At 38.7% G+C, this 24,120-nt stretch overlaps 1 protein-coding gene across 1 annotated transcript in view; it reads right to left on the minus strand.

Annotated features, from left to right (window-relative positions):
- Window positions 1-457: 457 nt before the first annotated feature.
- zgc:154058 (uncharacterized protein LOC795538 homolog) overlaps window positions 458-24,120 on the minus strand; it is a 28,936-nt gene continuing 5,273 nt past the window's right edge. Inside the window, exons 3-8 of the mRNA XM_038293067.1 lie at window positions 23,412-23,459; window positions 22,197-22,283; window positions 21,372-21,439; window positions 12,090-12,217; window positions 4,752-4,929; window positions 458-3,159 (exon numbers count right to left, since the gene is read on the minus strand). Of these exons, the coding sequence (XP_038148995.1) occupies window positions 2,903-3,159; window positions 4,752-4,929; window positions 12,090-12,217; window positions 21,372-21,439; window positions 22,197-22,283; window positions 23,412-23,459 (766 nt within the window). The 3' untranslated portion in view covers window positions 458-2,902. The remainder of the gene's footprint in view (window positions 3,160-4,751; window positions 4,930-12,089; window positions 12,218-21,371; window positions 21,440-22,196; window positions 22,284-23,411; window positions 23,460-24,120) is intronic.

Genomic DNA, 24,120 nt, shown 5'->3' on the forward strand with positions numbered 1-24,120 from the left:
CATTATGAAATGTTTTCAGAGGCTTTTTGCTGCCTTACATATAAACCTGGATGTAGAAAGTAATGATATGAAGGATGCCAATAACTGAGCCGACAGTGATTTCATTACGAACAAACATTACTGCATGCTTTGTTGCTCAGTGAGAGCAGGGGCACCGTATACTGCATGGAGGCTTTAGTTGGGTTTTTTGACTCTTCTCTTCTGGCTTCATTTTCTTTCCTCTAATCTCTTGCTGAATGTCTTTTCCTTCTCTTTCTGCGTTATTTAAATGAGCTTAACTTAAAGCTTTTTTTTTTTTTTTTTATTCTCTGTCATGTTTATGGAAGTTCCAGCAATGAAAGCCAGATTAATTTCAATACTGTTAGGCCCCTCACCATTAATGCTTAGACATGTCTGTCACATCAGTTACGAGAGGAAAACACATTACTTAAATTTAACAAAAATGCACACATTCACATTTTGAATTCTTAAAGTTTTTATTTATTGAGCATCGGGGCATAAAATGTGCATACAATCACATCTCATTGCATCAAAAATAGATTTTACAGCCTAGATCTCTTTGGTTATCAACAAGATACATAAGGCACAAGGTGCGTTTTTTTTGCTTTTTAGCAAACAGTGTACCGAATATTTGATTCTAATGTGGCTTACAGGAGCTGATACGCTTGTAAAAATGCTCTCAACAGCGATCTGTTGATTGCATGAGGGACATTCTTTTTTTTTTTTAAACAATATTTACTCCTTTCTTGAGCATCTTGCAGGTACAAAAGCGACAATTACAGCAACATATATCTGACATTACAGTCTAGATTTACAAAAGAAATCTAATATATCATAGGTAGGTATCATCGACTGAAAAAGCAGCGCCTATTCTACACATGATGAATTAAAACAGGATACAGAAGCAAGGTTTAATTCTGCTTTGAGTTAAAAGTTGTAGCTGGTGTTTGAAGAGTTTCCTGAGTGCAAAGATCCAATGAATCCATAAACAAGACAACAGAGTGCATATGCTGGAATGACATGAGGAGGAGGTGGAACTGGGACAAATGATTTACTAGTGTTCTATGATGCATAATCAGCTGGATATTTCTAAAACAGCAACAGAGGAATAGGAAAAAGCTCCACATTTAGAATGCATATACAGCATTTTATGAGGAAAATGCATATTTTAAAAGTAGTGTAAATTCAGATAATTTGACAGACTAAACCAGGAGGGAGCATGGACAGACAGAATAGACTGTAATCATTTTAACTAACATCTTTGTGTCTGAACTCAGATACAGACGTGCCATACTCTGCTTGACCAGCAGAGAGCAGCAGATAATCAGTGCTGCTGGTATCTGCCTTCCAGTTTATTGCAGTGTTGCAGCTGTAGAAGCCTCTCAAGCCTTCCCATGTTCAGTTTACATTCAGCCTGAATTCAATCAATTCCTGTTTGACAGATTTGCTTGCAACCTACCAGCACTAAGACAACACAAGGCTTTTTTGTATTTAAGGCAAGGCTGATAACCTTTTTATGCAAGTATTAAAGCACTGAGGTCTGTTTTCTCTGGTTTCCACATCAAATCCCTAAAACAAACAGTAACTTTGCTGTCTTCGGTTATCTAACTGCATATTTGTCTAGTTATTTCTGGCACTCACATAGTCCTTCGTCAACTAGTGGTCTAACGGTCTTATTGCATAAAAATAATCACATTACATCCAAACAGAAGGCAGAAGATTGAAAATTCACCCTTTTTCTCCTCGGTTTTGCATTCCAAGACTTATGTACTGATTACTTGTAATTTTCTGAAGAGAAAACCAGCAGGTTAACTAAAAAAGGCATTCTTTGCACCTTGTACATGGAATAGGATGCAGCCCTTTCTCAGAACCTGAAAGCACATGTTTTGTCTCACTAAACCCAATAAACCCAGTGCTCTGGCTTGAATTACCTTGGATGCATCTCGTCACAGAGAACTCTCTTTCCTATTCTTCTATAAACAGACAAACCTGGTATTATTTGACGCTGAATATCAATACAGCAATAAAACACTTTTTTTTTTCTCTCTTGTTTACAATCAATTCTTCCATTTAACTGTGTAAGGCACAAGGTGTATGCTTCAAATACAGGAATAAAATATTTGTGTATTTTAGGCATGAATTGTTAGATTGGTAGATACAAAGATGTGCAGCTGCATGTAAAATTAGAGCACCAATACCGCATTCCTAACAGATAATATTCAAATTCTAATCAAGTTTGGCCAATTAAAAAAACCTTTGCAATCTATGTATCTTTGGTTTAAAAATAAAATGCATTTGGAAAAGATGAAATATCGTTTAAAGCAAGGGAAACTTTTGCAGAGCAGGATGTTAATAGGTAACATATAGCTTAACTGTGGTGTAAATGCAGAGTACTGGTTTGTTCTTTCTGCAGGCTTGAGTGAAACATTTCTATGCTCCTTTATTATTCACATATTTATGCTTAGTCTCAACACTCCGATACTGTCAGCCAGGCCGTCCAGCAGCCTCTCTTTCTCAGCATCCAATCAAAGTATTGTTGCAGGTATGAGATGGTCCAAAGCGGCATGAGGGAAACTGTTAACAGTTGGGCTTGACCAGTAAATTCTCCCTATTCGATTAGAAAATAACTGCTTCTTCCGGTCGATAAAGACAGCTGATGGTGTCACAGCTGATGGACGACTATGTGCAAAATGCAAACAAGGTCCTTTGAGACATAAATCCAGATGCAGACAGAATACAAACTCAGCAGCAAGTCTACACCAACTCTGTACTGGCCTTAAGTTGTGTGTTTTTTTTTTTTTAATGGTTAAATGAAGATGTCCAGACATGCAGATTGAAACTCCCTTTTCCACTGGAGTTTTAATGGAGTAAAAAAAGGTAACAATGAAGCTGCTAGAAATGGCTACAGTCTGGACATGTTATCAGGTTGATGAGGATGCGACTGTCCCCCCATTCCCATCAGAGTGTCCAGCTTGAGTCCTCTCCTGGCCGATCCCAGGGACCCTCCCCGTGCCAGCACCGCCATGGTGTCTCCTGACATGCCAGCGAACTCGAAGGCGAACGTCCCGTAAAACAGCATAGTGATTACACAGAACACCCATTCAAAGATGGCCGAGGCGTGCTGCAGCACGAAGCTCTCCTGACAGAAAAACACACCGCCTGGAAAATGTAGTTAAGGAAAATCTAAAACTACAAAACAGAAAGCATAACACGACTGACACCATTACAAGGGCCTGTAAAGCAGGGCTGGGTTGGCGGGAAGATTCATGAGGATGAGGATTAATATTCCACACTTTATTACAAAACCATTTATTTAACTGTATTTTATCAGACAATGGGGAAAAAAATAAAGGTTTAAACAACCTGGTTAAAAACTTTCTTAAGGTCAAATTTGACTGATACTACAGGTTTTTCTGGGGGTAACTACCAATTTTGAACATTTAGATCCTTTGCAAAAAGCCTAAATCCAAGGGGATTAGATAGAGATTGCTGTAAACGGCATTCTTTCCCCCCCGACTTAGCCAAAGTCTCTCCTCTAGGTTTACTCCAAAAGAAAGTTTAAAAAAACAAACCACTGGACTTGTTTTCCATGTTTCTCAATTCAAAATGTCTGGAGTAGCGTTGAGCTCCAGGCTTTATAGAGTAGCCCAATAAAAGCCTTGTTATGGCTTAGAAAACATGTAAACTGAACCGAAAAACAGTTTCACCACTTAGTAATGGGAGTCGATAAGGTCATTGTTGGGCTGCAAATTAACCTGAAACTGGCCCATGCATCTGTAATGGGGAGTTTTTCACTTTTTTCAACATGATATGACCTGATGACTGACAATCTTCACCAGCATACTCTAGATTTAGTTCAGGACTTTAACCATTTGGTTCCACTGGATGTCAAAGCGATGCATATATGCGCCGGAACTGCACCGCAGCTTCTGCCAGGCATCCAACTCCACCTGATGCGGACTCACTCACATCATTACACTATGGTAGTGAATTTGAAAGCTTTAAATATAGTAAACCAGTAAAGTGTTTTTTTTTTTGTCAGCTCTAGCAGCCGCTCGTGTGGCTACTCTAATCTCATCATCTTGCCTTTTTTTATTTGGCTCTATTGTGGGTAAGTACATTGAAATATTTCGTTTTAGTCTTCTTTTTTAATCTAATGCTCAATTACCTGTAAAAATTGTTTTTTATCTCAAAAAATTCTCCTAGTTCCACTTTGCTTTTTTAACAGCTGACTTACTGCTGAAAATTGAGCTGGATATATTGGAGAAGCTGCCAGCAGCCAGTGCATCTAGGACGCTTCAGAAACATGTTGCTTCCATTGGAAAACACTCTGACTAGATTTGCTGCGATCAGACGTGCCTGACTAACGCACCCGCACCACGGGACACACTCTCCGCTCCAAAATCCAGTGGAACCGAGGGGTAATTAGGCCATTTTTAAATAAATGTGCTTTGCTTTGTACCTTTTCATTTCAGCTCTGGTTGTGTTTTTTAGGGTGCTTTCCCTGCTTAAGGAACAACTTCTACTCTAGTCTCAGTCTATTGTAGCCTCTAACAGATTTTCATCCTTTATTTAGCTCCAACCATCTTCCTGTCGGTCCTGACCAGCTACCCTGTCGCTGCTAAGGAGAAAACACCCCACGGTACAATGCTCCACTGTGTAGATGGTAATGTAAAGTGTTACCCTTCCCTTGAGTGTCACTACTCTGAAGTATTTATGTAGAGCCATTGAATTGTGGCTGAAAAGGATACTGAGCACCAAGCCCACAAAGGCCAGCAGAGTCATGCAAAGCCGGAGGTGGGCCAAGTAGTATTCCCCCTGGGTCTTAGCCAGGCGGTAGGTCAGCGCCGTTTGCAGACACACAAACAGCATGCTGGTAGGGAAGGCGATGCCCGCTCCGACATAGTGAAGAACTTTGGCATTGTCAACCTGTGGGTAGAAAAAGAAAATGGTTTAATAAAATGAATAAAGATAGTCAAAGAGGAGAATTAAAAATGCAGGAGATGCCAGTATTGGGCTGCAAAATGCCTCTAGTTCTTGCTGCTTACAAGAGACAAAATAAACAAAGCACAAAAGACCGGCTTGGGAGCACGTGACAATGCCTCCCACCGATAGGTACAAAAAATAAATAACTCTCACACCCAGATGTTCTGATCAGAGCAGACTGAGGATCTTGCTAATTCAGACGGATTAATGCATTTTGCTTTTCCTGGTTAATAATTAAAGCAGATCTGGAGAAACTGCAGTAATTCAAGGGATTCATTAGAGCAAAAGCTTAGTTCATATTTCACATTCTTCTGGACATTACAGAACCGTAAATCACAAAGTTACATTTCTGGATCAATTCACATGAAAGCACAGAATATAAATCCCAGATACAGGTTATTTCACACATCAAATAAGCTGCTTTAGTAAAATAAGGGGGAGGGGGGTTAATCAGGGATTTTACTAAAGAATAATGGACTGAAATCTTTTTAGCTGAACTGCATCTAGATCCTCCTGGTAGAAGGTGGCACTGAGGGGCTAAAGATCGGTTATCCATTTAAAGCAACCCTATTCTTATTATGCTTGTATTGTCTTACTTCTTTCTCTATGGCCCTTAGGTAAAGGCTGCATTATTTTAATCAGTCAAAACTATAAAAGGTTTAAAATATATAAAAACCCTGATTACCCAGATCTTACCACTAAGTGCATTGACTGCCTGTAGTGATGCACTAAAACAAGAACTGAACGTACAATACCATCCCCATGTTTTTAAACAAATTCCTATTTTGCAGTAGTAGTATAACAGCATATTTTGTCATCCTAGCATCAAAAGTAAATGTGACTAAACAGCTAAACACTACTGAGATTTTACCTGAAACCAAGTATAAAAAAACAACCAAAAAAACCTTAAGACTTGAGCCAAGGGGACCTGATGAATATTTGGAAAAGCACATGAAGCCCACTGTAAAGCACTATAGGCGATTTGAGATGCTATGGGTTTGTTTCCCTTAAAATATCCTTGGTACCTTGTTAAGAGTTCACAACATCACAAACCCTTTAAGCAAAAGGACATTTTAAGTAAGAGCTCTGAGGTCCTGTGGCAGATAACTGAAGCTGGGCTGTAACTGTGGTGTCAAATAAGACAATGAACCGAAGCATTCAACAAAATCTACACACTAGCGGCTTTGAAGACAAACAAATCTATGTTCAATGGGTTGATCTGAGGTGAAGAACCCAGGATTGTGAATGATTTAGAGAAATTATAAATAGAGGAATAGTAAAAGATCAATTTCGTTATGCTTCAATAATGCTGTGTCCTTGGGTTAGCCAATTCTATATGTCAACACTTATCCTTCAGGGCTCAGTTCAGATAAGGATTTAAATTCCACTGACGAACAAAGCTGATGAATCTTCATGACTTTCTGAAACTACACTTAATGTTATATTTTTACTTCAATTTTCTTTTTTTTATTATTTATTGCAGTGGGGATCTGGAACCTTGGCAATCCAAAGACCCGCTTTGTCTTTGCTCCTACGGGATAAAGCTGTGTAAGCCACAAAACCCAAAAGACTCCATTGTGTGCAATTTGCTCATTTCACAATTTTTTTTTTTTTGCAAAGTCATCTTATTTTATTTTAAGGTCTGAGTAAAACAAAGATCTTTTTATATTCTAGATTCAATATCTCACAAGTATAGGGAAGAAAAAACAGCATGGGTGTTAGATAGAGCCCCTCCCAGGGACTCCATCATGAGGGTTCAATGCCCATGTGGGCAGTGACACCTGGAGTGGCGCGATCGGGAGGAATGGATCCCCAGCTTTGAACCCAAATGATTAATTCGGGTTCAGAGCAGGGGGATCATCATTGGGCTTCTGTGCAATTCATGGATTGTCCATAATAAACACCATGTTCAAGCATAAGGATGTCTATCGGTGCACTTGGCACCATGACATCATAGGCCTGAGGTCCATAATAGACTCTGTAGTTTTATCTTCTGACCTCCAGGCGAATGTCTTGGACACTCAGGTGAAGAGAAGGGCGGAACTGTAAACCGATCACCACCTGGTGGTGAGTTGGATACGCTGAGGATGAAGCCGGAGAGTTTCGGCAGTCCCAATGAGTAATGAGGGTCTGTTGGGTACGTCTGGTGGAGACGTTGGTAAGGGACGTGTTCATCTCCCACATCTGGTAGAGCTTCTCCCGGATCCTGGGGGAGGCTGGAGACATGGAGTCTGAGTGGCCTGTGTTCTTTGGCTCCAACCAGCCGCCCTTAGGTAAGGTGTGCGGTGCCTATCATGGCAGCAATCCCAGAATCCAGTGGGGGAAGCAGCCGGGATGAGAATCAGCAGAAAAAGATCAGATTGGGGGTCGTGTTGGCATGTGAAAGAAAAATGGAGTAGGAGATCGATGGACAGATCGGTGCGGCCGCTGCTATAGTGCAGATGCTGCACCAGTCAATTGTGGTGAAGCGAAGGCTGAACAAAAACGCAAAGCTTTCGATTTACCAGTCAGTCTACGTTCCTAATCTCACCTATGGTCATGAAATCTGGATCATGAGATCCTGGCTTGGTCCTCCCATTGGAGGCTCTGAGTCTGAGCCTCTTCTCCTTCACATCGAGAGGAGTCAGCTGTGTTACCTTGGGGATCTTTTTGGGTGCCCTACGGATGCCTCACTTGGGAAGTGTTCCACACACGCTCCACCGGGGGGTCCAGGGGACAACGGGGGACACCCTGGAGTGACTATGTTTCTCTGCAGTCTGGGAGTCTCAGCCCCGAAGACCCAGTCCTGGATAAAGCTGAAGACGATGAGTAAGAGTACAAGGAAAGAATTTGTGCTTCATCCTGCATCCTTCTCCTATCCAGAAAGTTCAGGGGTGAGATTGATGGATGAAACATGACTCAGCATAAGTGTTGTCCTAATGGCATAGTTGGGCTAAAAAAAATAAACTAACTAATAATTCCAGGAGAGGGATTGCCCATAACCATTGTACTCAAAATAAAGGCAAGGTAAGTTTATTTTGATAGCACAGTTCTGTATAAAATACATTTCAAAGTGCTTTATATGAATTAAACAATAAAATAAATGGAAATAAAAGCAGAAAAAAGGCTGGATTGTTATTGCAATTAAAGATGAAGGAATTTCAATGCCTTTTATGCATTTTAACCAGGGGCAAAAACAACTGTAGAGAGTGATGTATGACCTAAACATATATTAAAAACTATTAGTGCTACTATATGGCTTCTTTCCTGAGCAATAGCTTTTATTTTGAGAGGGAAATGTGAGATCCTGCCCTCATATTTTGAGCTAAAATTTTACACCGGTATCCATTTTTCATAGAAAGTGACCCTGTTCCTTTAAAACAGCTGGTTCAATCTCCAAGGTACGAGTGTTTTGTCATTACGTAAAACACGACTCGATGACTAAACAAGATCAGTTTGATAAATGATTTCCTGCAGGCGGACACAGACTGGCGATGTGAATCCAACTGACTGTTGCTGAAACAGTGAAGGGGCGTGTGACGGTAAGCATGTGGGAACAAGCCCAACTTCTCAGGCTTTATGAGCTCAGTTTTACTTTAGGGAAAACAGAACTAAATAAGGAGAAGTGAAACTTAATAGAGATTTAACCGTTTTAAAACACCTGATGTCCTGAAAACTCGCCAAGAATATCTAACTGAAATCATAACGAATACATTATTAAAAGACTTGGTATACCAATACTTTAACCATTCGTTGATTTCAGTCCAAACTATAAATACAACTATAGGTGTATTATTCCTTCCCTGTGCCAAACAACTTAATAGAGAACAGCATTTGGTTAATTTAAATCTCAATTAGAATGTGTCACCCAGCAGTTCAGCTGTCTGAAAGCCTTTATAAGGGAGAAATAAGCAGTTTCCAGGTTATCTAAAAAGTTATGTTTTTCTTTTCCCCCACCCTTGCACAGGAAAAGCCCCCACGGCCATGCATCAGATGTGTTGCCAGCATCTTATGTAACAAACGTGTAATGACTGAGGCTTTGTACGTCAACACGTGCTCAGTCACTGATACCTTCCTTCACATTCCTTTGATTTATTCTGTTATTTCAACTGGTTTTTCTCTGTTTTTAAAACCACAATGAATCCGAGTCCATCCATATGTTTGAGAAACAAGAAAGATTTTGGTATTTGCTTATTTCTGCAGTATAATCCCCATTCATTTGAGTAATTTAAAGCAACACTTCATACTCAGAACTGTTGCTTTGCACCCCTTCAGAATTGGCATAAATGTACAGAAAGAGCAGAGTATCATGCCTGTGGTTGGCTTCATAGGGACCTCTGCTCCCCACACCCACTCTGCCAACCTACTCTGCATCTGGTTCTGAATGACTTGATGATTCATCTCCTCCTGGCCCTTCCCGTAAATTTCTCCCATTTCTGCAGCAGTGAGCACTTACAGGAGAAGTTGGGAACTGCTACATCTCCACATCTGTTGCACTGATACAATACTTATTTACTCTTATTTGTCAAAGGCTTTATAGGATATTTATAGATTTTCATCAAGTTTAAAACAGAAATGAAACATATGACCAATATCTTTCCTGTTTCTATGACTACTGACTATTGGAATAAGAGAGGTTTATTGCTTTAGTATTTTCCTAACATAAACAGAAACAGTGCCCTTACATTTTTTTTTAAAAACAGAAGAATTTTAAATGCCTAATTTAAATTTTAGAAGACAACATGTAACAGATGATTATAACAGTAATAATAACAGGTGGAAAGAAAATGAAAACTCTGGGGTTGCCACAGCAATTTATTATGACTTGCTTACAGACTTGGCCATGATTTTACTCCGGATGCTTTTTCTGACGCGACTGGGATTAAAACGCATGTCCCTGACATTACAGTCACTTTTTCTTTAGGACATATGATCCATGGGGACATGTTAGAAATAACATATAAGTGTATATAGAGCTCCACCAAGGCAATATCTAGTAGAAACATCTCAGCATCGACAAAACAACTGTTTTTTGGTACTCTTCAGTGACACATCCTGATAAAGGTCATGAACTCCTTCAAAAGGATCATATGTTTTTATTCATTTTAGTTATGTTTGACAAAGCCTGCTCAAAACGGTAAAAACTGATAAATTTTACCAACAGTTTTTGTTTTGGCACTATAGTCACAAACAGAAGAGGCTTTTTTTCATCATGAGTCACTTCTCCCTTTCACATATTCACAGGGACAGTCAGCTATTTCACAATCTTTGTTACGTTGGAGCCACACTGACGTTGAAGCCAGATAAAGCAGACCTGTATCAAACCAAACAGTTTAGTCTCAAACATCGCCTTCTTTCAGGCTGCCGATTTTCAGAATAATAGTAAGAGCGCTCCATTAATGGTTCCTAACTCTCTCCTAATACCGGGTTATCTTTTTCTTTATCAAAAATAAACACAACACTACCAAAAACATCTTGCAAAGTAGAGTTTCTGGGAAACTACTCTGAAGAAAATTACTAGTTACATAACTCTACCCCCTTTACTTTAATCCTAATCAAGCCATCGCTTTGAAATGATTTGATCATTTGCCTTAATGTGCACCGGCCCTCCCTAGAACTGGAGTCAGCCTCCACAGCTATTTATGTGAACAGAGTTTATGTCCCCACAACATGACCAATGCAAGTCTGCAAACACAGGCAGTCTAGGCTTCCAGCCAGGGCTTCAAATATTTAAACGTCAAGAAATTCTTTCCCAGAGAGCAGATATCTACAAAGAAGGAAATCAGGTTGGTTTCCTTCACTTCAAGCTTAAACTCAGATGTCCACACTGCTTTTTAGAATAAGAAAGAATGCAATGTAATATCTGCCACAGTTGAGCTCGGGCTTTTGTACTCGCTCATCATTGGCATGAAGGTCTTTAAACTTGGGCTTTATTTAAACTTGTCTTCTTTCAAGGATGAAATGATTATTCTATATAACATTTCAGGGATTTTGGAAAAGAAAGGAACTGCTTCACAAGTTTCAACTAACTGTTGCACTCTGAAACATAATTTTAAAACTCATACAACTCAGTGTGGATCTATAGAGTACTGCAGACAACAGCTCTCACATGCAGGTAAACAGCTCTCACTATGACTTGGTTTAACTTTAATAAGGTCTTACAGAAAGTTTGCTAATAAAATTAACAATAATGTTCAATTATAATCCAGTACTATCATTGCTCAAGAGTTTGTTGATGTAGAAGTGTACTCTTTAGCAAGAAATAAGCACCTGCTTCAAAATTAGGGTCTTCTTGTAGTCGTGCATGGCATGGAACATTTCTGCTACCACTGGCAAGTTGGCAGACAGAAGGAATAATAAAAAAAGATCTCAAAATGTTCAACTTGACCTCAAGTCATACAGTAAATGATTACGTTAGATAGATGTAGCTGTTCTGACAGGAAGATGACTCTTAGCAAACATGAAATCAGGCACAAAGGCCTTTTAAAGTCTCCAATCCCAACAACAAAAGAAATATAAGTTCTGTACTGAAACGCTGGGTCTGTTCTAGGAACCCACTAAGGCAAATGATTCCCAATTTTTCAAAGAATAATAGTCAAGTAACCAAAATGATACCAGAAACCTGAGCTGTACGGCCAAGGCAACGACAAAACATCAATTTAACAACAAGAATGTGACAAAATAATCCCTATTTGTTGCAGAATAATCCAGCCTAGATTTGCCCTGCTTGAGTTGCATAAAGACCTTTAAGATTTCTCAAAAACAGGGAAATAGGCTTTTAATTGAATTCATAGGTTCATTATCCAGGTATGATATATAGCAGGTTTTGGCTGTCACATTTAAACATACCACCTTTATCGGTAATTTTTCCTGATGGATATTGCTGACTTTAATTAAACAGCAACTTACTAGTGTTTACCCTTAATTATTAAAATTGTTATTATTTAATACCTTATACCAAAAAGATAAATCTTTCAGATCCTCAAAAAAAAATTATGTCTATACTCACGATAAGAATTTATGCAGCCTTCTTATAAATACTATAAGTATAGAACTGGACGGCTTTCTTGGAGACAGAATTAAAGTTTTTTCTTTATTTTCAACCTCTTTCCTGCATTTCCTACCTGGAAGTTTCCCACCATCATGAGTCCAGCAGCACAGATCCAGCCTGTGGACAGGCTCGCTGTGTTGAGAACACAGTTTTGATGCTTCTCAATAACGTGGGCGTAGCGAAGAAGAACAATCACCACAACTAAAAAAGAAAAAAGAAAAAGAGAAAAAAATTAACAAATGAGTTGAATCAAGTAAATGTGGAGGTTTCATAGGAAAATGTGGTCTCCTTTTTGTTTATTTTGGCAGAGAACCATAAACAGAGACTGGATTTTATTTAATGGAAACACACACTCACATGTTACACAGCCAAAAAACACATTCAGTTCTTGGAAAGGCATCTTTGCCCTAACAGGGCCCCCTAAAACTTGGTAAAAAGGAAATGGCGGGAAAATGTGTAGGTCAAGCTAGTAGGGGGTGGATCAGAGCCCCTCTATGGGTTAAAAGGGGAAAACAAAACAAAGAGAAAGTACAGTATATGGGACATTTGAGAGACAATGTGCTACGAGGCTCTAGCTGTGCTCATTGTTGGAGCTCTGGGCTTGATTCCCATTTAGTGAATCTGTGCTCCTGGTGTTAGATTAAAGCTGACTGCTCCTGTGAATGCGGGACGCTGGAAACGGGTTGGAAGAACAAGGCTAAAGGGATTAAAGGAGACAAGGAGGCCCTTATGTCTTGACTTTAATCTTATAGATGTAACTTATAGATGTAACACCGACATAACCACTGCTGCATAAACATCCAAAAGAAAAGATGAAAAACATAAAGTAAGAAAGGAAGCCCTTTGTCATATTTGTGTTTTGTTGCATCCTCGTTGGCCTTAAGTCAGCATCTCAGTGACGAGGCATACTTAGAAACCTGACCACAGAATCTTCACCATGACATTCACCCAGTTATTCATTTTAGGACCGTTCGTCCTCATCTAAGCAAATCAGCTAGTTGAATTTTAATGTTTGCCCCTCGATTGCTAATAGACGCAATTAGTTTTTTTTTCTTTATGATGAAAATGTGACAATATAACAGTACTAAGTCACAATTCTTCACAATTAACAGAACTTTGAGAACTTTATTGACCTAAATAGAGCAAAGGCAGAATTATCACACAACAGGCAAAGGAGGCACAATTTGATCAAATAAAACAGCAACTGTATTACCAGACTTGATTTTTCACACATTTGACATGTTATTGCTCATCTGCCTTACCTCTCATTTAATCGATTTTGAATCGATTCCTTTACATTTTTGCAGAATCGATGTCTAGGGAATGAGATCAATTAGTTTTATAGTGACACGCGTGACGTTTACATTCAAATATCACAAATATAGCCAATAGGTTAACTGAAGACATTAACAATTGGGGGCTGACCAGCAAACACCCATTAGCTGTTACAGACAATGCTGCACATATGGTTTGTGCAGTGAAGATAATGCGGCTCATGAATGTCTGCTGTGTCACGTCTGCTTGCTCGGGTGAGGCTTCCCTTTTTCACTTTTCACAAACAAGTTTTCACTTATGAGACAGTTTTATTCACCTTTCAAGCTTAAACTGTCTGATTTACAAGTTTGCACTTTGTGTTTAATGTGACAGGAAAAAAATCAAATACATGAGTATTTTGAAACACAGTTGAACCACTTTCATTATTGTAAAAACAGATTGAATGAAAATAGATCAATTTAAAACTGAATGAATCAAAATCAGATCGATTCCTGACTTTGGCGAAAATACCCAGCCCTACTCTGAATGCCTCTGATTGTGATGATCATTAACTACAGGGTAAGAAAACGAAGCAAGGTTACAAACACACTAAAGTTTTAATTTTCACTCTTCATCCCGATTCAACATGGCAAATATTTCTGAAATAACCAGGAGGACTTGATGCTTCACAAATTGCACTTCCTTCCTTCTCCTTTAGACACACAACAGTAGTTGATGCCAGAACACACTGAGAATTGTCACAGACAAGGTGGCCACAGCTTAGCAAAGCAAAGTGAGGACAAAGCCAATCAGACATGAAAAAACTCTTATTTTTATAGAACGCCGTACTGTACCTTTGCTTTCCAGTAGACTCACTACTAGCTATTGTATCAATAGGATTCTAAAGCAGGGAACTCTGTTATGGTTAATATTCCAGAATATGGTTTACCAACATGAGATCAGTATCACCAACCTTGTGCATTCTGGTAAACCTACTGAGGACACAATTAATAGACTGAAGTAAACAGTTGAGATAGTATGGTTAAACATGCTTAGCTCAACATAAAAAATGTCCACTATAGCTTCTTGTTTTACTGTTTTGTGCTAATCTAACACAAAGGTGCTATTGTTTTTCCTTTCCTGCTCCATTATTATGCAGATATGCATAAGCACAGGTGAAAATATGTAGAGAGTTACTCACTAAAGAGAATTTAAACATAATTAACGGGTACTTCAAATGTGTACTTTTCCTAGTTAGAACCTCTCAATGCCGAGCTATGGTTTTATTCCTTCTGCTCAATATTGCTATCCATCTTGGATACAGTTTTGTCTCCAGGCTTGGAAACAATCCTGTGATCATTCTTTTCCAGCTTCTTTTAAAATGGAGAACAAACTGGGCGAACTGATTAGGGAGCTGCAGTATCATTTATTAGATTACAGCATGTCTGTCTCTACAGAAGACAATCTTATATATGGGAGGTGAAAAGAAGACTTCGTTTAAACTTGTTAGGGAATGTAAAAGCTCGGTCTGGAGGCCAATGGGGAGAATGCATGTTTCAAAGTGTTTCCTCTATAAGTAAAAGCATGGGCATTCCTTACTTATATTTGATTTAATGTGTTATATTTATCATGTTCTTTTTTTGTTGTTTTTTAGGGAAACATTAGGAATCCGATGTTTAGCTAGTTCGTCTTTCAGAGGTTTATGATGAGTAAGCAGCATAACTGACCTTGTCCTTGCCTCACAGAGTCAGCATGGCTGCTCCCTGAAGGCTAAACAATGGGAATCATTTCAGATAAACATGACATCCCACACTGCCCCACCTTGCAGCACCTTTCCAGTTCTACGTCCTTTTCCCTGAAGTCAGAAACTCAGGAAGGAATACTGTTGCTTACACACCAAACTTACTCATCAAGTCAAGATGCAATATGTGGGAGTAGCATAATGCATGCAACTCAACAGCAAGAAGGAGAAAATAACAAACCAATCATACACTTATGCATTAGTATTGTCATATAGAGTATATTGGCTCTACTTTACTCAGATTTGCACTTTATCCCAAAAGATGTATGGCAGAGAAATAAAGCAGAAATTGTAGTTTTTTCAAACGGTCAGGTACTCTTTTAAAAATGTTGAACCTGGAATTAAAAGGAAAAGAATAGAGCTGAGGCAACCTGAGGTTCATAGAGTCTGTGTGATCCTGACCCTGAGCCAATCCCAGCTGGCACAGTCAAGTAAGACATAAATCAATAGGCTAACAAGTTAAGCACCGATTATTTACAAAAGTCCGGGGAGGCGCGACATACCGCATCAACTTAGCCTACTTTGGCACAGACATAATTGGTTGCTTTACAACCTACATTCACGTAATACTATGTACAGACTAACTCAAATCTAGTAGTTTATGTAACTAATATAATCTGGAGGAGGGAACTTACAATAGAGAAAAAAGTATTCTGGTGCTGGTCAGGATGGATGGATGGATGGATGGATGGATGGATGGATGGATGGATGGATGGATGGATGGATGGATGGATGGATGGATGGATGGATGGATGGATGGATGGATGGATGGATGGATGGATGGATGGATGGATGGATGTTCATTTGAATTTGAGTATCTGCCACAAAAGTCTTCCAACAAATCCACAGAGCTCACATGTTATGACTTTTAAAATCATGTTGTTCAGTGGAAAAACAATCAGTTTAAATGTAATAAAAGAAACAACATTTAAAATCAGTTTGATTTCTACAATATTAACAACAAATATACATATATATACAAAATGTTTAAAGGGGTTGTTTTTTTTTTTATTCAAGCTCACAAACGTGCAATTAAAAAAAAAAAGTTGCTGCGTTTTTGTAAAAACACCTTGTGTTTAATCAATACATCTATTAGTTTATTAGTTGTTTTTTTCTGGTGCGAGGGTAGGTACACGCATGGTACCTCCAACACATTTAGCAAGACCTTACATGCATGTTTTTGTTGGGGGTTTTCTCTTACTGTGGGAAAGAAATAACATAGTAAAAGTAAAAACAAGATTCTGACAGATCAGCAGGTTTGGACCTTGATGACCACTGTTATGTATCAGCGGATTACTTCCCTAGTTTATCGTTTAGTAGATTTCTTAATAGAGGTAAAATATACAACATAATTTAAATATTACTTCTTTGTCATCTGGCCTGATCAACTGTACAGTTTTAATGATATCAGACTAATAAATAAACAATTTATTCATTTCGGTCAAAACATCTAATCAAATTAAATGTAAGTGTAAGTGTAAGTTTGCTGAAGATAAAACAGTAGTAACTTTAGCGATATTTTAAAGGATAACATTTAAGCATTTATATGCACAGAGATATATTACTAAAGTTATTGAAATGCAAATTTTTTCATAACCTTGATTCATATCTGTATCAAAGTTAACATAACTGGGAAACATAAGCTTTAGTTATTTGAACCTAATGAAGGTATTTTCCAATTGCAGGTATCAAGATAAACAGGTTTTTAGACTAGACAGTCCTGGAGCAGGCGAACACTACAGAAACTGTTGAGCATAAAAATGAATCCCGATGACACTTATGCCATGATAGTTATTGGTGTGGTTGTACCACCACTAGGGCTGGGTATTGTTAAAAAAATTTCGGTTCCGGTACCAATACCGATACCTTCACTTCGATACCGGTTCCTGAACGATACTTTTTTCGATACCAGTTTTATAATATCAATTCGAAAAAAAAGAAAATTACACAACATAAAAAAGTACAAATCTTGAGTTTTATTTTAAGCTCTGTTTTTCCATTTACATTTTTCCTCTTACATAAAAAAATAAATAATTCAGTGTCTAATATTCACTGTTACATTGTGAGGACCTTTTTACTTAGCAGTTTTCCTTTAGAAAAATTACCATGTCTGACAAACAAGCCCGTTGAATGGGATCCTACTGACAGCGCACCGCTGGTATGGGGGGGGTCTGAGCGGCTCCGACAGAAATATTGAAGGCAGGATGAACTGACTGCACTGATTACGTTTTCAGGTGGATTTTCCCACTTAAAAACATAATAAAACTACTTTATTCCCACTGATCACAGCAAATATAGCTGCAAGGCAAATAAAGGATAGAGTAGCTCCGCCCAACGCGCGTCTGACCCACTTTGCGACCGCGCAGCCAGAGCAGCAAAGCTTCTTCAGCAGCGCGTCAGAAGCTGGTACAAGCAGCAAAAATGAAGCAGCAGACGAGATTTTGCTGCTCTTGCTGCGTCCAGTTTGAAAGCAGCATGATTCACTCCGCTCTGGCTTTGCTCTGCCGACGGGCTGCTGAGAGGAGGATGGTCGCGCTGGCTGCGGTCCGCTCTTCTTGCAGTCAAACACAGAGCGACTTTCTGCTCTTAAATTATTTCCGTGCACGATGTATTGCATTGTGCACTATTAGCATCAGTCTTAATAAAGTGAAGCCGCACTTTTGACCTGGGGGGCATTTTAAAGGGGTTCCGCGACGCTGCAACCAGTTCACAAAAGATACACATGAACCCTGGCTGTAGGCGTGACCACCTGTGTATTTTTCCTGGATGACGCAATCACCTTAAGTGTTCCAGCCAATCACCGAAACTTGGTACCGAAAGACGAGGCATGTTTCGATACTCTGTAGAACCGAAGCATTTCGGTCGGTACCATAAAAGTACCGAAGTTCGGTACCCAGCCCTAACCACCACAGAGCTAAAGAAGTTAGAAGAAGGAGAGAAAACAAACTATGTAGTTAGGAGGAGGAAACAAATATGAATTTACCCGAAATCATTTAAAACGTGTTGGTAAAATTCACAATAATCAGTAAAGCTTCTGAAACAATCGCACCTATGAAGTCCTCCATCATTAGTAGCTGAGGAGGCATGTAAAGTAAGGGCGAAGTCCTACGGTGGCCTGCATGTGCAAACTAGTTTATGGCTTGTCATGCGAAAGGTTTTCACATCTAGCAACCACAGGGGGCGGCTTCAAACATTCGTATTTTAAGAGCAGGTTTCCAATCTATGTAGTTTCACCGCTGTGTTTGGATGGGACTCTATCCGAGCAAAAAGTTGATCAGATATATCCGAAGCCAGCTGTGTGTGGATAAGGTCTAACATAGCTTTACCCTTATCCCACCTGTTGCTGCAGAACACTGGTTAGCTCACTGAACAAATAAGCAATTGCAGTTTTCCAATAGAAAAAAAGATTAATTCAGCAAACTATGAGTATTTTCACACAATAGTGATATAGAAACCAGACAAATTATAACCTTTATTTTGTTTATTAATGTAAAGCTGTTTTAAATCCAATAATTTGTATTGCTAAGAGTGCAGGCTAGCTACCAGAGTGGACAGCTTTAATTCTTTGTTTGGGTTCACAGTTGACGTGTGAAGAAAGACTAACATTTCATCTACAAGGTTTCTAAGTTTTTAATCATCTTTTTTATCAAAAATGTTATCTTCTTAAAAGAAAACAAATATCAGGGATGTGTGTTTTCACAAAGGGTTTAATTTGGGTTTTTACAGAGCGTCTCTTGCAGCCATTGAAATACTGCTTTTATATATGCAGTTGACCTGAAACCTTTGTCGAAGTGGTCAAAAAGGAACTGATGAAGTTGCTATATCATTGTTTACCAGAAGGTAAATAGTTTGATGCAACATTAAACCAGACATAATCAGTTACGTTTCAGACATATTGGGTAAGAAATTATCATCATGGCAGGCCAACATACATGATGCAATGTAACTGTGACAGGCTTACACTAGAAGTTAAGCTAGATAGGAACATTTATGGTTAACTTGAGAAACGCATTCCTTCTTGCTCATGCTTCTCATATGTTACCTCTCTATAATCAGTGAAGATCTTTTTTTATTCATGTCAAAAGTACAATTAACTCATTGTAGATCTCCATGTTGCTAAGTGATGAGCACTGACCCAAAAAAATTGAACAAACATAATGGTCTTACACTGCTGTTTGAGCAGACTTCACACTCACATGCAGCAGTCTGGTCCCTTCTGTCTGGCAAAGTGCACATTAAATGGAGCCTCGTCTAAACAGACAAACAGCATCTAAACAGCAAAGGAGTAAACTGCTTTACTACGGTCCAGACAGAGGCAACCAGTAAGAAACCAATGATGCCAGAGGCATGGGTAGGGAGAAAGGGCTCTCTCTCATATCAGCGTGTGTGCGAAGACACACACACATTGAACAAGTCAAACCACAGCTGGGAAACATTAACTAAATCAGGGGAGTCAGAACCACCAGCGAGCACCGGGCAACAGCACGTGTAGACCAACAGAAGACATGCAGAGCAACACATGGGAGCTCTGTCTACTCTGTTATATCACGCATGTTTTCCTTGTGCCTCCTGGAATACACACACCGTCCCTTCTGGATGTGCACAAGGACAATTGTGCATATTTCTGTGTTACAATTATTCTGGAACTAAAACATGTTCTCATTCCTGCTTGGTATAGAGCCACAGTGGGCCCAAGCTTTTTTTTTCCCTCATATGCACAGTCTTTGATAACTTCTTGGGTTGTTAACCAGCAGTGCCTTCCAGAAGTATTCACTATTCATACCTTCTCTCTCTCTCTCTCTTAGAGATTGTGTAACAGGCTGTCACCAAAAAAAGCATAAAACCTGAAAATGATTTTCATTGGGTCTGAATTAGGTGGACCTGGTGTGATGGCAAGGCCTTTAAGATTGGTTGGAATGCACCAGAAAACTGTGCAGACGAGTCAGGAAAACTGTGGCGAAGAACTTTAAAGCATGGTTAGGGTGTTAAACTAAACTTTTCAAGCCATCATCATCAAAATGTAGCCTGCATTGCAAGTAGGGTTGGGCATTGAGAATCAATCACAGGTTCTATCCTTTTAATTCACTGGGAATCTTTCAAATTCTTTATTTTTGATTCCTATTTTCGATGCCGAGTCATGGCTAACATGACAAAACACCCCCAAACTCAAAATGAGAGCCTCGTATTTGACCCCCTGTGTGTGTTGCGCTACGGTAGGTGCCCCATGGTAATTTTTTCCTCCTCTTAATTTTTAGCTTATTCTGCAGGGAGAGCGAAGACATTTTTTCAACGTCTACCTGAGTGGAACTGAGGTGCAGTAAACGATACTGGAGGATACACATTCTGACACCGAACACTCAGCCTAGAATCTGACTAAACCCAGAATAGGGTCAATAAAATAATGAAATTTACCGTGTAAATACCTGCACCAATAGAAACTGGAGATATGCAAATGAGATTTTTAACAATAAAGCTCCATGTGAATTTATAAGTCTTTGAAGATGAATTACATTTATATTAGAGTTCATAGGTTTGATATCAATACAATGTTTAAAAATAACTGTGTGTGATAATATATAGTAATATTACACAAAGATGTCAAAGGAATTACATTGATTTGAAAAGTACAGATCATTTCATTCAGCCATAACTCTGGCTAGCAAGCTCAGTTATAACATGGAAACCATCATAATTCTTTTTCTTCACAGAATCTCAATAGAGAATCAATAAGAACTAGAATCAAAACAACAAATTGGAATTGTTGGAATTAAAATGATGCACCAAACCTGATGGCAAGACAACAAACAAGACGCTGCCCCTCATCTAAACCTATGCTCAGGAAAGAGCACACAGCAGATAACCAGCTATGGTATCCATTGGCACCTCTATAGGAGCTGCACAGATCCACAGCTTAGAGGGAAGATTTGTTTGACAAGATGACTCCTCTATGTTTACTCCTCCACCTCTAACCCTCTACGGTTAAGCTTTCCAAAAGTCATCCAAGGAACACCGCAAGATGTTGAAAAAGGGTGTGGGCCTGGTGAGTTCTGAATTTTTCATTAATTGGCCCATATGCAAAAGAATGAAATACAGGGATAAGTGGGTTGACAACATATTAACTATGGTGAGTGGCTGCCAAATTGCAAGACGCATTATTTTCCTTCGAATTGTGAAATAGGAATCACTTTGTGTTGGTCTATCATGTGAAATCTAGATTAAATACATGAAACTTTGCTTTTTTAATGTGGCTAAATGTGAAATGAAACAGTTAGTATTTAGGGTTTCCACATTATGCCTTACCCATGAAGGAGCCTGTGCTGCAGATAAGGCTGAAGAAGCAGCTCTCAGGTGGCAGAGTCCCACATTTACTAAAAGAAAAAGCACAGAAAATATTTCAGAGAATCACTGTGTGCACATTCTGCAGTACAACATCACCCTTTCAAACCTTCTGCGAAATAAAATCTGCGTTTATGCTTGTTGAACACAGTCAGGCTGGAAGCTTGATCCCTCACATCCCGTCATGAGTTGACTTTTCACCCACTGCATACCTCGCCTTATTCTAGGAACGGGAAACGTGTGCATGATCCAGAAGCCAGGAGACACTCGGCACTAGTCTGTTTACTGTTAGTTCCTGCTGCATAAAGCCTCTCACATATGAACCCTTCATGAACTCTGATGTAGAGATTTCTTTACATTTTACGATAAACAGTTTGATGAGATCATACTGTATACTTTCAGAGATTAAAGTTTTTTATTTTTTTTGAAAACCACAGTATTAATGTTTAAGCAGACCTTTGAAGTTAGAGGCTCCAAATGGCTAATAGTTAAACAGGAACAGGAGTGTCTTGATTTCCTCCCAAATTAAAGGAGGTTTTGCATGCCAGTGTGTTTACATGGTTTAAGTGTTGCTCTAAACTGCCACGGCAACAGGCAGGATGTCAGCCACAAGTTATTTTCAGAACGCACACGGGACAACGGTCTCACTCTTTTTTCCTTTTTTTTTTTTTTATAAACAGTATGCAGACATGAGCAGAGTAAGACAATGGGACGGTGTTCTTGTTAGTAATAGCTGAATAAAAAGAGACCTGGGAGCTGCAGGGGTACCGCAGCGCAAGTTTCATTTACCTGATGAGAGGAACATTGTCTAACGTGCAGCAAAACGATGGACCGCTCTGCAAATGCAGCTCCTCCGCACATGATTGGTTGTACAACCTGCAACAGAAAACATTCAACACATATTACTGTTAATTCTAATGGAATTACATTTACACCAATAATGGAACATTGAAAATATTTAATCCATTTAACAATTACAACAGGGCCCGATATAGATTTATCTCAGACTGGAGCGGGACCAAGTTGGCCCCGGTTCACAGCAGGTTTCCACTTGAGTTGACTACATTGAAGCCACTGCAAAAGCAGTTAGGGCGCCCTAACTAGATCTTAGCAGCATCTCATAGGTTTTAAGAAAGACAGATAGAATTGACCTTAAGAAAACAAATCAAATGGGGCAAAATGTTCAGTCCAATTCCTACACAGTGACAGCAGTATGAAATAAAGGCTGACGGATGTGAAAATAAAGGAATCGAAATAGCAAAATATTGGAGCCTACATGTCTGGAGAAAAAAACATCAGAAAGATCTGGAAAGAACTAAACTTAACCCATAAATGCAATGAAAAATGCTAAGAGGAAGAACCAGTCTCTATAAAATATCATTAAAAAAATGAGAAAATAAAAATGTTTGAGTATAGTTCATGCAAAGAGTTAGCTTTTATTTAGAGAGACAAGAAGAACCAAGAGGGACACTATTCAGCATAATAATCATTTAATTTGATATTAATGTTTTATTCAATGCGCTTTTGATATTTTAACTTAAATCTGAAAATAACATTAAATGTTACAGATAACATTGCCAATACTGTAACCTTGAATGTTTCTCATTTCGGCAGCAATGGCTGATGCTTATTTTGTTCAAAATAAAATATATATTTTTTTCAAATTAAACAAAAAATAAATAATTACTCTGAGATTTTAGACAATAATTTTACTCAGACTCAGACCCAGTGTAAATATCCTTTGCCTAAAAATATGTATCAATACTCAGCCTGCTGAATCCTTGTTTTTTATCTGACTATTTGTTGGAAATGCAGTAATTTGTAATTTTTATAAATAGTGCTTGATAAAGAGCTTATTTTGTGGAACAGATTGGCCTCTGGGTAGGTCAACTTTTAACTACCATGTTCTTAGTAAAAACATAAAAAGTGATCGGTAAGCAGTTGGTATGTAGAGATCAACAGAATTATGATGAAGCTAAAAACAGGAAAGAAGAAACTATATACCAGTTATCCACAGGACAGACGTGCTGGTTGTACAGGGCCATGGCGTATCTGAAACACAAAAAACAGGATGAAGATGATTCTAATCAAATCAGATACACAGTTCTCTGAAAAACGGTCATTTCTAAGGGACTCTGTAAGCAAAAACAAGGAGTAAGTATGTTTACTGATATAATTCCTGACCCTGAATAAGTGACAGAAAACTGCCGAATTATGATAGTATAAAATTGCATTATCAGAGAGCATCAATTTAAAAAAAAATAATAATGATGATTTAAATTTTTTGGACCCTAAAACAGCTTTAAAAAACTGTCAATTTCTAATGAACATAAACTAACCTTAAGCCCCTTTTTATCTCTGATATCTGTTCATAAATATGACATTTTTTCCCCCTCAATGCTGTTTTATTTACACATCAGAACAAAAGGTAAGAACTGCATTTAAGCATTGCTTAAATGCAGTTCTGCCATTCTGGCGTAACATCGACTTTCATCAGTTCAGCCTATGGTAGCAGGTGACCCGACATTCAATGATCCTTCATCGAAGTCCGGAACTGAAGAGTTCAAGGAGTGAAAATCCTGGCCTGTTTCAGAGAAACTGAAATGGTGAATAGTATCTGGTGTTTGCTTTGATGGGTCACTGACCAGCTTCATCCACAGATGATTCAGTGACCAGAGGTTCAAAAATTAAGGGCTATACTTCAGGCTAAATT

This window comes from Cyprinodon tularosa, unplaced genomic scaffold (assembly GCF_016077235.1).
Source record: "Cyprinodon tularosa strain WSP-4 unplaced genomic scaffold, ASM1607723v1 ctg32, whole genome shotgun sequence".
In the NCBI taxonomy this organism is placed as follows: domain Eukaryota; kingdom Metazoa; phylum Chordata; class Actinopteri; order Cyprinodontiformes; family Cyprinodontidae; genus Cyprinodon; species Cyprinodon tularosa.